Source organism: Ochotona curzoniae, unplaced genomic scaffold (genome assembly GCF_017591425.1).
Source record: "Ochotona curzoniae isolate NIBS_2020 unplaced genomic scaffold, NIBS_Ocur_1.0 contig_1014, whole genome shotgun sequence".
In the NCBI taxonomy this organism is placed as follows: Eukaryota; Metazoa; Chordata; class Mammalia; order Lagomorpha; family Ochotonidae; genus Ochotona; species Ochotona curzoniae.
The window spans coordinates 9,753,132-9,768,927 of NW_024464920.1; the positions used below are offsets into that span (position 1 = coordinate 9,753,132).

Here is a 15,796-nt window from a genome sequence, read left to right on the forward strand (position 1 = left end):
TAAGTTGCTTATAAAATGAGATCTCCTTTTTCTCTCATCCAGTTTCCAGGTTCCTGGCCTCACAGTTGTAGGAGCTTTCACAGCCTATTAGAAGTTATAAATCACTATTCTCATTTTTTGTATTTCTTCCTAAAATGATTAAAATTAAGTAAATTAAGTGGATACCCAGAAATTGAAGCTGAGGTCATCTCTCTCTCAAATAGACCGTCTTACAAGACGTTGTTTTAGGTGTTTGCAGGAAAAGGAGTCTGGTGATATTACTGTCCTAAAATGGATCTTCTGTCTTAGAAATTTCTTGGGAGTTAGGATCCCAGTTCTGCCACTGATTTGCTTTGTGACCTTGGAAAGGTTTAAGAGCAATGAGACAAATGCAAAGTAAAGTCACGACAGTAAGATTCAACTGAGGAGCAGAGATGGAGGTCAAATGGCTGGGTAGCAACTGCGTTGGCATCTGAATACCATGACCAAAGAGCAGTTTTGCTTGAAGCAAATTTAAAATTACTAAGGCATATACTCAAACAATTCTCTTATGGGAAATTTAAAGTCTGTCTATGGACAGGATTTGCAGCAAAAGATCTAGGGATATTCATCCATCTTCTTGTGTTTGGCTTGTATTTGCAGCTGAATAAACTGGCTATAATAGAGGAGAAAAGGAGCCAATTTGAAATTCTAATGCAATGAAGGCTCAGATATACTGAAATTAATGTCTTAAAGTGCCCTACGTTTTTGCTATTGTGTATGTTTAAGTATTAAACCAAGTTATAGAGATGCATTAGCTCAATTCGATTGTGGAATCTAGTTAAATATATCTATTGGATATTACTCATCCTCAAAAACCTAGAAGTTAAAGAAAACTTCTAGAGCCATTTGTAAGCAAAGAACAAACAAGAGATAGCCCTACTCAGAGAAGTAATGGTAGGGAAAAAACCTCTCATAAGTTAGTAGCAGTGTGATATTATTTAAATGTAATCCTGGCCCCCTGGGTACTATAATTTTTAGTTCAATGTCATTTGCATTTTTATGGCAGAAATATTTATTACTGTCCCCAGGGGTAAGATAAAGTGCCTGGTGATATTAGAAAAAAAAAAAGAAGCTATTAGAATTATCCTGTGAAAATACAAGACAATCAGTATCCACTTAGCTATCTAAAATTCTTGAAATTTCATTTTAAAATATCTATTCATTTTATCTATTTGAAAAGGATAAAGAAATAGTGATGTACTCTGCTGGTTTATTCCCTAGATGCCCACAATAGTCAGGGATGGGCAAGGATGAAGGCAGAAACCAGCGCCCAATCGAGGCCTTCTACATGGATGGCCAGAATTTAGTCACTGACATGTAGTTCCAAGTTACATACCAGCAGCCAGCTGGGAAATGGAGCAGGAGCCAGGACTTCAACTCAGGAATTCCAATACAGAAGAGATGTCTCAAGCTGTGTCCTAAAAACCAACATCCCCCCAGAAACTATTTTCATAGATAATCCTCAAAGTATTCTTGATTAAAAAACAAAAACAGGGCCCGGTCGCATGGCCTAGCAGCTAAAGTCCTTACCTTGAACACTCCGGGATCCCATATGGGTGCCAGTTCTAATCCTGGCAGCTCCACTTCCCATCCAGCTCCCTGCCTGTGGCCTGGGAAAGCAGTCGAGGATGGCCCAAAGCTTTGGGACCCTGCACCCGTGTGGGATACCTGGAAGAGGTTCCTGGATCCTGGCTTCGGATCGGCATAGCATCGGCTGTTGCGGCTCACTTGGGGAGTGAATCATTGGACAGAAGATCTTCCTCTCTGTCTCTTCTCCTCTCTGTATATCTCCCTTTCCAATAAAATAAATAAATCTTTAAAAAGGAACAAAAACAAAAACAAAAAAACTTGTGACTAGCATCAGAAGCTAATCCTCTGCTTGAGATGCCACCATCCCATACTGGCACCAGTTTGTGTCCTGCTGCTCCATTTCTGATCCAGCTAGCCGGATTATAATCTGAGAAAGCAACAGAAGATGGCTCAAATTCTTAGCCCCTCTACCCAGAAGAAGTTCCTGGCTCCTGGCTTCAGATTGGCCCAGCTCTGGCTGTTGTACCTATTTTGGGGAGTGAACCAGCAGATGGAAGATTTTCTCTCTCTGTCTCTCCTCTCTGTAGATCTAACTTTCAAATAAAAATAAATCAATCTTAAAAAACAAAACTTCAGGCATCAAACATAAGGAGGGTAAAAATGGCAATTTAAAGGACAAATTTCTGAAAAAGAAAGCTATGACTTCTACACAGATGTGAATATGCCTCAACAATGTCTTTAATTCATTCATTAATATGGGTCAAAAGAAATTACAAACAATTCAAGGAACTGTATATATAAAGACAAAGAATGCTGGAGTGTATTTAAAAGCAGGCAGGAGACATGAACACATTGATGCATTGCTTTCTATCAGACAACTGAGTTATACTTCCACAGGCAAGAATTATTTGCATTATTCATTTTTCACAACTTACAGAATTGTAAAATAGTTCCACGAAAATAAAAGGTGGAGATAATTCAGGTTGTATTCAGTATTCTCTTTCCTCCCCTCCATGTCCATTTTAAAAACTTTCACAATCTTTCTTAAGAGCAAGAACATGATTGTTGGGGAAATATGTAAATCCCATAGTGAGTTCTTCCCAGAGGTACCACATGTTAATTCAGAAGCACAGTCCTAAGTGAAAGCGGTTCCTATTGCTTGCCTCATAAAAACAGAGGGAGAGCTTTGCATCGTTCTGGGAAATCATTACCTGAAGAGTCACAAAGATTTCTACTTGAAATTATCCAAGAATCCCAACCTTAAAATGTATTATTTGCTTGCCAAAAAAAGTTTCAAAACAGTGGAAGCACTCTAAATGCTTCTTCCACTTGGCATTTTAAAGTCTTTTCTAAAAATTTACTTGAGAGCCAGCGAGGGACCAAGAGAACTTCCCTTCAGCTAGTTCACTTCCCAAATCCTAAATGCTTGAGAACCAGGAACCCCGTGGGGTCTCACACCCAGGTGGCAGAGACCCAACCACAAGGGCTACTCCCCACTGCCTCCCAGTGTGTACACAGGCAGGAGGCCTGTGAAAGCTCCAAGGCAGGCACTAGGAGATGCAGTATTGCTGTATTTCTTTTTTAAAGAGTTATTTTTAAATTTTTATTGCAAAGTCAGATACACAGAGAGGAGGAGAGACAGAGAGGAAGATCTTCTGTCCAATGATTCATTCCACAAGTAAGCATAACGGCCAGTGCTGTGCCAATCTGAAGCCAGAAGCCAGGAACCTCTTCCAGGTATCCCACACGGGTGCAGGAACCCAAGACTTTGGGCCATCCTCAACTGCTTTCCCAGGTCACAAGCAGGGAGCTGGATGGGAAGTGGAGCTGCTGGGATTAGAAACAGTGCCTATATGGGATCCGGAGCATTCAAGGTGAGGACTTTAGCTGCTAGGCCACCACACCTGGCCCAGCATTGCTGCATTAACCATTGCACCAAAAGCCCACCTCACTCCTGGCTCTTGAAGCAAGGTGGTTTATTAACAAGATTTGCTCAAATATATTCTGCAATTTGTTTCAAAGTCCCAAGGTAAGCTTCTGGTGACCCAGGAGGTTCTGCCTCCCTCTTTGCAGAGGAATGAGTGGAGGGGGTTTGTTTTCTTCCTAACCAATTATCAAATTTTTTACAAAAGAGGTTAAGGCTGCATGTTGAAAGACCACAAAACTTGAATTTAGTTCTTAGTTCTAACTGTAAAATTACAAAACAAAGATCTGGGGAACCACAACATTAGGCAGCCTTGGAATCGGCATCCACACCTCAAACCACACAACTGTGTTTGCATTTAGAAATAGTGTATCTTTGAGTGTGTGTGTATGCGTACATGCTGCCAAAAATCCCTTCAGCTCTGGATTTCTGATGGTAAATAGCACACACAGGTAAACTTTTAACTAAGTACAGAAATCAAAGCTTGGGGGGGGGGGGGGATACAAGCATTTCTGCATGAAAAAAGCAGAATAAGCCAATGAGCTCACCTAGAAATGCACCTGAACCATTAGGTTGTGGACAGTGTTCTATGATTCTTCATATCATACATTAAAACTAGCTGTGAAAGTCATCACACAACCAGATGTTATTACTCTATTAGGGTCATATGCAAGAGGATTAGTACAAAAAATAAAGCAGGTGCTTTCTGTAAGACCAGTTCTTTCATTAGAGTTCATTCATATTCCCGTTGCCATCTCCATTGGTAAATTTGTTCAAAAACAGTTCAGGATAAGGATGAATTCATACCTGCAGTAGCTTAGAAAATTCCCAAGGAGTTCAAGAAGTTCAAGGTGTAGGCAGATTTTATATCTCACCAGTGAGAATCTACAAGTATTCTCTATTCCTACTTGCCTCAAAGTTACTCATCAGGTATGGGAAATTGGGGCCAATTATTCCATATCCACATACCTGAAAAACCGCTTAACTGCTCCCATGAAATGCCTTATGGTGAGTCCAATTCTCACTTTTGCCCTGAAGAACTCTTCCTGGACAAATTGATTTGGGACCCACTCTTTTTATTTAGTTAGCACCCTGAAGGGGTCTGAATGAATAGATTCCTCAAAATCCATTCCTGGGCCCAGCTTGATAGCCTAGTGGTTAAAGTTCTTGCCTTGATGTGCTAGGATCACATATGGGCACCATTTCATGTCCCAGCTGTTCTGCTTCCCTTCCAACTCCCTACCTGTGGCCTAGGCAAAGCAGTAGAGGAAGGCTCAAAGCCTTGGGATCCTGTACCTGTGTGGGAGACCCTGATGAGACTCCTGGCACCTGACTTTGGATTGACTTAGCTGTGGCCATTGTGGCCACTTGGGAAGTGAACCAGCAGATGGAAGGTGTTTTCCTCTGTCTCTCCTTTCTGTAAATCTGAATTTCAATAAAAATAAATCTTTAAAAAATCCACTTTCAAGATCCTAACATAGCATAGTTGGGAGAGGAACTCAGTGGCTCTGGAATTAGACTGCTGGAGATGAAACAGGTCTTCCTGTCCTTTGCTCTGTCAAATTGGACAATAGCAATTACACCTGCCTAATAGGGTTTTAGTGTGAATCAAATCAGTTAATATTAACTCTAGACCTAGAACTGTACCTAGTACACAGTAAGTGCTATTCGGTATTAGTTATCATTACTAATGTTACGATTTGTTCACAACCCCCATGACTCTTTGGCGTTCCTTGGGCTTATCATTGATGGAAAGAGATGACCACTGTCTATGGAGAATGTGTCTATTTCATTCCTCATCTGAGTATGAATAAGCCATCATACCATGTAAAGGAAGCATTCTGGCCACAGATGGATGCCACAGGCAATTAGAAGCATCTCTCACCTGTTTCAAGTGCATCACGGGTATTTTGCTTCCTTGACAGCTTTAAGGTGTAACCAAGCTAGCTTCTCAATAGCCCATTAAAGACACAATGACAGAATGAAAAAAAAAATAATGCATATTTATTGAAAATCTACTATATGCAAGTTCCTGGGGAGTCAGAGAAATTTTGGCCACTGTTTCTTCTCTGTAAGAGCTTACATTCTAGTGTTGAGAAGCAGATAAAGTTACAATTCTTGTGCAGTCTTGCTGAATGTCATTTTCTTTCTTTTTACAGATTTATTTATTTTACTAGAAAATCAGAGTTAGAGAGGCAGAAAGAGACAGACAGAGAGAGAGATTGATATTTCATCCACTGGTTCACTTCCCAATTGCAACAGCCAGAGTAGGGCTACTCCAAAGCCAGGAGCTGGATGCTTCGGGGTACCCCACGTGGGTGCAGGGCCCAAGGACTTGAGCCATTGTCTGCTCTTTTCCCAGGCCTTCATCAGGGAGCTAGATTGGAAGTGGAGCAGCCAGTACATGAACTGGCACCCATATGGAATGACAACATAGCACTGTATGTAGAGGATTAGTATGCTACACCATGGCACCAGTCCCTGAAAGCCATTTTCTTGTGGAATTTGCATTGGTTGTATCCATTCATTTTTCTAGGATTGTCAGACCAGGGACTGGCCATATTAGTGAAGAATGCCCAGTTGTTCCTGTTAAGATATTCCATTTCCCTTCCCCACAAAGTCCTTGTCTCCCTGAGGCAACTCAGGATCCAGATCTAGGATTGAGAATAGCTGCTTATAATCCCCATTGGCATGCTTTTTTATTAGCATCATGCTCTAACCAACTGAGCTAACCAGCCACTTGACATGCTTTTTAAAAATAATCTAACGATTTTTTCCCCTGCTGAGAAAAAGTGCATTTTTGTATGGCTTTCCTGAGCCTAAAACATCATTCCAGAAGTAAAGAACGAATCTCCTGGAAGCATTTCAGGCTACTGGAAAGCAAGGGAGGGGGTAGAGTGTGTGAAGAGCTAGCCAACTTTTGTTATTTAATAATTGCTTTCTCCCTGTTTCTTTATTTTATTGTCTGCACTTTCTGGGAATGGCTATTTTTTCTGTGATTCCAATATAGACCAAAGAGTAAACTGTACAGCTTTGTTTTTCCTTTAATATATTCTTGGGCAATGATTTGGAACATTGACCAGAATTACTTTGCCCCTTTCTGACAATGTCCTTACCCAGCCTCCCAGCCCCACCCTGATTTTCTACCAAATTCAAATAGGAGAGGTCATCAAAAAGTTCACACCACAACGGAATGGAAAGATAAATTTACTTTGATGTAAACAATGCTTGAAATCCACTCATAGCTGTCTTATAATACTTTCATAAATTTTTTGAGGTCCAGTTTAAGCATTTCGTATTCACCACAGAACTCCAATTTCTTCTTTTAAATTAAAACATGTAAAACTATGATGGGAAAAGAGCATATTTGATTCACTAATGAAAAGGCATGTTTTCCTTACAATGCATTCTATTCAAAGGTTGTGTTCTATTATTATTGTGGATGTTTTTTGTCCTGCATAAGAGGAGCAGGTTGTAACAGGCTAGCCTGTTATTAGAATTTATCTCTTTCATGCATAAGAAGTTCATTCTTTTACAAGTTAATCCTTTTCTTGAAAAGGGACATACTATCTTTTTTAGAAATTAATCAGGTTTTACCTCACGTTTGGTCTTGAGTTGCTGCATAGCATTGTGCCACTTTCTTAAATCATTTGTTACAGCCAAATAGAGGTCTTTTAGTCTACAGCCATACCACCCTGAACGCGCCCGATCTTGTCTGATCTCGGAAGCCTAACAGAGTCGGGCCTGGTTAGTACTTGGATGGGAGACAGCCAAGTAGAGGTCTTTGAATTGCTGCAGCTGCCGTGAAGTGGGCATTTTTCTTTGGTTCATGAAATAAGCTTGATTTGTATTTTCTTTTCACAAATATTGTTTCCAAGTTCCAATCACAGTATAAAAGAATATTCATGTTTCATTGGAATTCAATAACAGCACGTGTATATGAGCAACGATGGTACAGCAGTGCAAAGAAAGTATACAATTTATGAAATTCAATAGTTTCTGAATACTTAGCTATAAAAAAATTACTTTTTCCACTTACTTTTATTATCATTTTTAACCAAAAAAAAAAACATAAAACAGTGTTCCCTTCCTTTTTGGAAAGCAGTTAGGAAGCTAACTTTATCAGACATTCCTAAAGGAGTTTTGTTCATGTTAGTCATCTGCAGCATTAGTCAGTTCGCTGCTTTTATAACTCCATTATGGTGAATGTCTGTGGTGGACATGACCAGATGATAAAGTAATCTTTATTTGGAAAAAAAAACCTAGAAGATTATTTAGTCTACAATTAATTACAACCAATGGGACCTATAAAGTAGAGAAGAAAGAAAATAGAAGGATGGAAATAAGGAAAAAATGGAATTTATCTTATTTATAATAGAGCCAATGCATAAACATTAAAATCTATCTTTCTTCAGAGACTATTAATGCTTCTTTACTTTTCCATTGGTGTCACATCAGGTAGTGTCTGGGAAGAAAAAAAAAAAAAGAAATAGTCTCCTAGCTCCTCCTTGTTTGGTTTTCAGATAATTCTGGACATGTTCCAGTTCTGCCTTGGAGAGTTGGGAACAGAATCAGTTATATGCTGTTTACTCCTGCTCTCTGGTAAAGATGAAGGATAATCACCCACAACCAACCAGTGTCCACAGTAAGGACTCAAAAGACACTGAAAGTTGTCTAAGCCAGTTTTCCATCCACCTCTGAAATACTCTGTCATATTTTGATGAGTGGTTGTCCATTCCTTATTCTCTGTCAGTGACCAGATCCTACCACTCCCTGCGTGGTCACACTTGATGACTCCCAAGAGCCTTCTGCCCCTAAAGAAACAGCATTTAAAATGTAGCCTTTGCCGGCCAGACCTGTGTCTCTTTCAACGATGGATCTAAATGTAGTTTTTTCACCTCACCCTCAATTCTGAAGCAGGTAGCCTCGGATATATAGAGGTGACTTTTTCTTTTCCATGTCTATTTGACTTTAATATATAGTATCTGTCACAGAAGTACAAAAGTCTTTGAATGAACATGCTATTCCAGGAATTCTGAATCTCTTCCTGTAAGACAGATATGCTCAAGAAAATGACTGGCAAGGAGCTGCGTATCAACAACAAACTCAGACACAAGTATGAATGCTTTTTAACATCAACAGAATGCCCTTAGCAAAGCAAAAGGGTTTAAACCCAGAGAATGTCCAAGCTTCTATATGCCTCTTGATAATTGGGAGCCATAGTCTTGTTATTAAGATAAAAACATCCCATTTTCCATTTACACAGCCAAACACCACTCTTCAGTTAAACCTCCATTTCCCTGCTCTTTGTCTAGTTTCTGTTTGTGTACCAAACAAGAGCAAGGTTTAACCTATTACTCAAGTTTCCTTTTTCTGCTTTTTTTCAAAATGAAGACCTCGTTTTACTTGCACATTTTTCACGAGAATCAAATAGTGGGTGATCTGTCAAGCTTGAACAGCAACAGTTGTATCGCTGAGGAAGGATTTCTTGTTTCCAATTGTCTAGGTAATGATTTACAGATATATTTGGTCATTCTGAAAATGACAGCTCCTTGAATTTTTCTGTGTGCAAAAAAATTTGCTGGGTTAGCATCTTGCAGACCCTGGGAGGTTCACAAATGAATCCTTGGCATGTGGGAATAAGGCAATGTTCTAAAATCCTTAACTGCAGAGGGCGGAACTGATCTATCCAGCACTACCTTGTGATCATGAAAATGGGTGGCCTCATGAAGGCTGAAATGTACAGGCCAGGAGTTAGGTGCAAACCTGAACAGCCCTTGCGCCTTCCAAATGCAAACCTGATAAACGGAACCCATGATGATGGTCGAAATTCCCTAAAGACAACAAACACCACTTGGGCAGCATTTATCCTTACATCATGCTCAATAAATAGTTGCTTTAAAAAAGTTGAAAGAATAAAAAAGAGGTAGTCAATCAAATTACAATTTAAAAATCTTGATATTAACAGAAAACATCTATGGGTACCATTGGCTAATGGAAGTTGTAAATGGGAGGTGGGAGGTTGCGAAATGTAGAGAAGAAACTGAGAGGGGAAGGGAAAGAAAGAACATTAACAGTCAAGATGGGAGTTAGCATTTTTTAAGAGGAAAAAGAAGTGTATCTAGTAAAGTTTTCAATCATTTCCTTATTCACAAGTCTTTAGTAGTTCCATACTGCCGGTGGGATAAAGCTGATGTTCATAGAGTGTGCTATGATCTGGTTTGAATCTTCTTCTCCCACACATACCTATGGTTTATTTATCGACTGTTCCTTGAACTTGTCATTGGTGTTTTGTCTTTGCCTTCTGAAGAAAATCATGTGTACCTTTCAAGACATAGTCTCAGGGACTAGTCTGAGAAGTTTTATAGAGATACTAGTTCTTTAACTTGGTCTCTGTTAGACTTACTTTACATTCCTTTACATTTTCTATACTACATTCCCAAGATCACAACAGTGATGGCAGAGGGACAGGTTAACTCAAGACGCTGACTTCTGCTCTAGCCAGTTATTTCTATGTGTTTTGTATACTTGTCTTGCTTTCTTTGTTTTGTTTTTGATACAGCATAGGATTTATACAATCACAGAAGTTTTTGCTATTAATCTCTCTTGTGCTATTTCTTTCAGCTACAAACGTTACACCTTCGCTATACCAAATTCTCCTGCCTTGTTTTTTCCTACACAATTGTTCATCTGAGGACTTCATTTGGTTTGAAGTGAGCATCTAGGATCACAAATAAAACAGAAGATGTCCAGCTTTTACTAAGAGCCTTCAGAGAATATTACCATGTTAGCGGCTATCCAATAAGAAGGACTTTGCTTTTTCATGATGAAAGGGAATGCTGAGTAAAACATTTCATGAAGGCAGTAGGACTGAAGTGTCTCTACTTCACATGTTTCAAAAAAAGCTTAGGAAAACTCAGGTATCCAGGAGCTAGCATGAAAAGCTTGCACATTTTATACAGAGTAGTAGAAATTGAGTTCTGGCAGCAACCTGAACTTCAGTTCAAATCTATCTATAGAGCTTGCCTCAATGTACGAAAGGAGAAATCCATGGGACTTCTACATTTAAACAGTTCACATCAAAGATGATCACAAAAAGAAGCCCAAGAAGATGAGTTATTATAGCTTAACCTCTACTTGGAAATTCCAAGGCCAAAACCAATAAATTGAATCTATCGTGTTAGTTGAATATCCATAAAAATACTTAAACATTCTTTCAACATTACCCTACTCCGAGGAACTAATCTTACTTTATTTTTAAATTAATTTATTTTTATTTGAAATGCATATCAGATTTCTGGAGAGAAAGAGAGACAGAGAGGAAGATCTTTCAGCTACCGATTCACTCTTTAAATGGCCGCAATGGCCGGAGATGAGTCAATCTGAAACCAAGAGCCTCTTGAGGTCTGCTATGCAAGTGCAGAGTCCTGGGACTTGGGCCTCTTTACAGCTTTCCTAGGCCATAAGCAGGGAATTGGACGGAAAGTGGAGCAGCCAGGACACAAACTGGTGCCCACATGGGATCCCAACATTGCAAGGTTAGGATTTAGCCACTGAGCCATCATGATGCCTGGCCCCAATCCTACTTAAACATGTAGGTTAAGACTATACTAAAGGGGGCCCGGCGGTGTGGCCTAGCACCCAAAGTCCTCACCTTGAACACTCCGGGATCCCATATGGGTGCCGGTTCTTATCCCAGCAGCTCCACTTCCCATCCAGCTTCCTGCCTGTGGCCTGGGAAAACAGTTGAGGACGGCCCAAAGCCTTGGGACCCTGCACCCGTGTGGGATACCTGGAAGAGGTTTCTGGATCCTGGCTTCGGATTGGCATAGCATCGGCTGTTGCGGTCACTTGGGGTGAATCATCGGATGGAAGATCTTCCTCTCTGTCTCTCCTCCTCTCTATACATCTGACTTTCCAATAAATACATAAATCTTAAAAATTTAGAAAAAAAAGAGTATACTAAAGGGAGACAGGCCAGGATTGTGACCACATGGGGTTCAGCTGTCACTTGCAATGCCAACAGCCCATATGAACACCAGTTCAAGTCCCAGCTGTTCCACTTTCAATCCAGCTCCCTGTTAATACACCTGGAAAAGCAATGAAGAATCACCCACTTACTTGGGCCATTGTACCCACATAGAAGACCTGGATGGAATTCAGGAGTCGCTTTGGTTTTGCCCAGCCCTGGCAGCTGTAGCTATTTAGAGAATGAATCAGTGAATGGAAGAATCTCTCTCTCTGTGCCTTTCAAATAAGGAAATAAATTTTTAAAATTAAATACATAAAACATGCTGGCCAAAAAAAACAAAGTGCTAGCTCAGCTGTTATAACTCACCTGAGTGCCATCTTAAGCAATAGTATTGTGTATTGATGTTACTATTTCTAGGTTTGTTGAAACTTACTTCAGGGACTCACTTTAGCTAGACCGCTCAAAGTGCATGTTGATTTTCGTCACCAACCCCCCCATCCTTTTTCTTTGTTGTTGCTATCAAGTATTTTAGAGGTATGGAAATAAAGTTTGCTCACGGATTCTCTATACCTCGGGTCACTTTGCCCCTCTTCCTGGAAACCATCTTTCTTTCTGCCTGTTGGGAATGTACCCATCTCTCAAAGACAGGCCCACATCTCATCCCCTCTCCTAAAGCCCTCTGGAACATCCAGACTATGCTGACTTCAGTCTCTAGTAAAGTTCAACACAATATTACATCTTAATAATTTATGCATTGCCTCATTATTTTTTCCCTAAGTCTTTTTTGTCCAACTACAAGAAATTATGTTTGTACAATACAGACATGTTTGTATATCAAACATGACCTAGCATAGCAATTCACCCTTGTAGCTATTCATTAAATATTTGTTAACTGGCTGGCATAATTTATCTTCATTTTATTATCTTTAATATTGTTTTTAAGATAAAACAAACTTACAGCTCCACACTTCATGAACACCATCCTGAGCTACTTGTAGCACATGGCATTATACCTCAATAAATATATCCTGGCACTTGAACTCATAATTTATGAAGATATAGTTCAGATGATACAAAATAAGAATTTTTAGAGATTATCAGTTAAAATAATATAAATAGTATAAAAATTCTCAGATCCCTAAGAATTTTGATGCAATCTTTCCTGTGATGTATAACATTTTAATAAACAACCTTCAACTATGCTGAGTTGTTAGATCCAAAGAAAATATCCATGATTATAACAAAATGAATTCAGAATTCTGAGGATTAACTTGTGTGTATTTTGACCCTTCAGTTTTACTTGTTGGGAATACATTCAGTGGAAACACTTAAAGATTCACAAAAATACCTAGCCACAAGCATATTTGTTTTAGTGTTGTAGATATAAACCAGTTATAATTAAATATTAACCTTTAAAATACTATAAATATTGTAATGAGTATATTTTAACAGTAAAATAGGTGACTATTCAATTAAGTTGTACATTATACAAGTAAGCCTTAAAATATTATATGAACTGGAATGAAAAATCTCAATATGTGAAAAATAAAGTTGAAATACAATTATATGTGTATATATATTTGTATATATACATATATTTTATTATATATTTATATATTTGTTATATAATATTTGCTATATATATATATATATATAAATATATATATTGAGATCGATTTATTTTTACTGGAAAGGCAGATCAAATTTCCAGAGAGGAGAGAGAGAAAAAAAGATCGCCCCCAAGTGTCTGCAATGGCTATAGCTGAGTCAATCCAAAGCAAGGAGCCAGAAGCTTCTTCTGGGTCTCCCATGTGGGTGCAGGGCCACAGGCTTTGGGTCATCCTCTGCTGCTTCCATAAAGCAGGGAGCTGATGGGAAGTGGAGCAGCTAGAACACGAACTGGCACCCATATGGGATCCTGGTATTTGCAAGGTGAGGATTTAGCCATTGAGCCATTGTGCTGAGCCCAAAATTATATTTCTAAAGTATTGTAAATATGTGCTTTAAATATTGACATTAATATCACATTGTGATTGAATTACAGATTTGAAGATGTACTACCTTTGTTGAAAGAATAGTGTTGTAAAGGTAATAAAATTCACTTGAGAGTGGGCATTTATCTTAGTAGGTTAAGAAATCTGGAACTAAAATTATAGTGCTTGGGTTCAATTCCTGGCTCAGGCTCTAAGACTTCAGCCTACCACCAAGGCAGATGCTAGAAGACAGCAGTGAGAACTCAAGTAATTGGATTCTTGTCACTCATAGGTTATAATCCTGGCTCCTAGCTCTGGTCTATGCCCAGCCTTGGCCACTGTGGTCATTCAGAGAGTGAATCAGAGAATGGGAGTTCTTATTCTCTCTCTCTCTCTCTCTCTCTCTCTCTCTCTCTCTCTCTCTCTGTCTTCCTCTTCCCCTCTTTCTCCTCTCCTCTGCTCCTATCTCTATCTTACTGCCTCTGAAATCAATATAAAATGTTTCAAAATTTTTATACTTAAATATTTATCCAGTACTCAGAATTGTCCATTAGAGTCATATAGTCTACAGACAAGAAATATATTGCTTGATATGTTTAGTTAATCACAAGATGCACTAAAGAAAGGCTCCCTTGTAGTAGACCCTTGGTCTAGTGGTTAAGGTGCTGCTTCCCATATTGGAGTGCCTGGATTCAATAACCTCCTCTGGATCATGATTCCAATTGCCTGCTAATGCACACTCTGGGAGGCAATTGTGATGGCTCAAAAAGTGTGGTTCCTTCCACCCATGCTAGACATCTGGATTGATTACCTGAATCCTAGCTTCAGATCTGGCCAGCCCGGACCATGGTGAGCATTTGGGGAATGCACCAGCAGGTGGGGCCTCTCTCTCTCCTTGTCTAATTGCCTCTTTCTCCCCGGTCTCTCTGCCTCTCACCCATATAAATAAAAACTTCTTTTAAAAACAAGGATCTCTTGAGTGTTATCTTCTTCAGAAAAGTGACTGAATATCTCAAGCAATGAGAGGAGACAGGGGAAGAACACTCTTCCCTAACACTGTTTGTGCTCATAGCTCTTACTTATTGTTTGTAGGTTCATGGGAAGTGTATGTGTAAGCACAACACAGCAGGCAGCCACTGCCAGCACTGTGCGCCATTATACAATGACCGGCCCTGGGAGGCAGCTGATGGCAGAACAGGGGCTCCTAAAGAGTGCAGAAGTAAGTAACAAGCCCACCAAACTCAAAAGCCTTCTTTGTAAAGTAAGCTGATCTGTGGACTCATGGGTGCTGCAAGTGGCGGGTGATAGATCCTGTAACTTCTGAAACAGCCCACATCACAGCACACGATGACTTTAACTCTTGTAAACAGTTACTCTTTGAGAAGATGTAAAGGGACTGTTCCGCCAAGAGGGTATTACCTATTTGTTTGGACACTTGATGGAACCTAAGTCCATGCCTTGAGACTCTGACATAATAAAAACATGAGGCGACCTGAGAGCAACTGTGGATTATAGTCTACAGTTAGACTTTAACAGCTGAGATATTGGATCATCATCAAGAAAATAGCCCACATCTTGAATTCTGTTCTCAAAACAACCCCACAAAGCAGGTGGTGTTAATCCCATTTGAAAGATCAGGAAACTGAGGCTCAGTAAACTTAAGTGACTTGCCAAAGTTTGTACATGGCACAGTCAGGATTTGATCTTGCATCTCCAAATTAGATACTATTTCCATAAGAGCATAATGCCTTTTCTTTTTTCTTCTAATACTTGAAAGGATGGGTTAGGTGTAAAATTAAAGCTGTAAATGCAGAGGGAAATTGTAATACCAGACTAATTTGGGGTTTAAGTCTGCAGATTAGACAGGAGCATCAAAGACACGGAAACATGCTCCATTTTTAAGCTTTCAATGTAGAATTTTCAAAAACACTCACACGCCTGCAGTGTTTCCCCTTAGAAGCTTGCGCTTCACAAGGATTTCAAGTCAGCTACTGTGGGTAAGGCTGTGCAAACTCTTCCCATACACAGTTTGGAATCATGCTGATTTATTTTTGTTTCTAGGAAATGTAAAGGATTTCCTCTGAGCATAAATCTTAAATTATCTTATAATATGCTTTTTTAAAGATATGAGGTTATCCAAATATCATAACACATCAAGGAAACAATGAAAAACAATAGCACAAACATTGATTTCAAGTGCATTTGACCTCCACGGAAAAGTCTGTGGATTCTTACTCCAAGTCATTCATCAAGAGAATCTCAAGAATTTCTCCTACATGCCTAGAGTGCCATTCTGGTTCTTTCCACGGAAACCAGTGCACATCTAAATACAGGAAGGAGCCCAGAGACTTGTCACCTGATGCTATTATTCACTGC

General features: G+C 39.4%; 1 protein-coding gene across 4 annotated transcripts in view; it reads left to right on the top strand.

Moving 5' to 3' along the window:
- Positions 1–15,796, top strand: part of NTN4 (netrin 4) — a 116,182-nt gene that overhangs the window by 55,836 nt on the left and 44,550 nt on the right. For all 4 annotated transcript variants that reach the window (XM_040980569.1, XM_040980554.1, XM_040980561.1 and 1 more), the window contains one exon: positions 14,513–14,639. In XM_040980569.1, the coding sequence (XP_040836503.1) occupies positions 14,513–14,639 (127 nt within the window). The remainder of the gene's footprint in view (positions 1–14,512; positions 14,640–15,796) is intronic.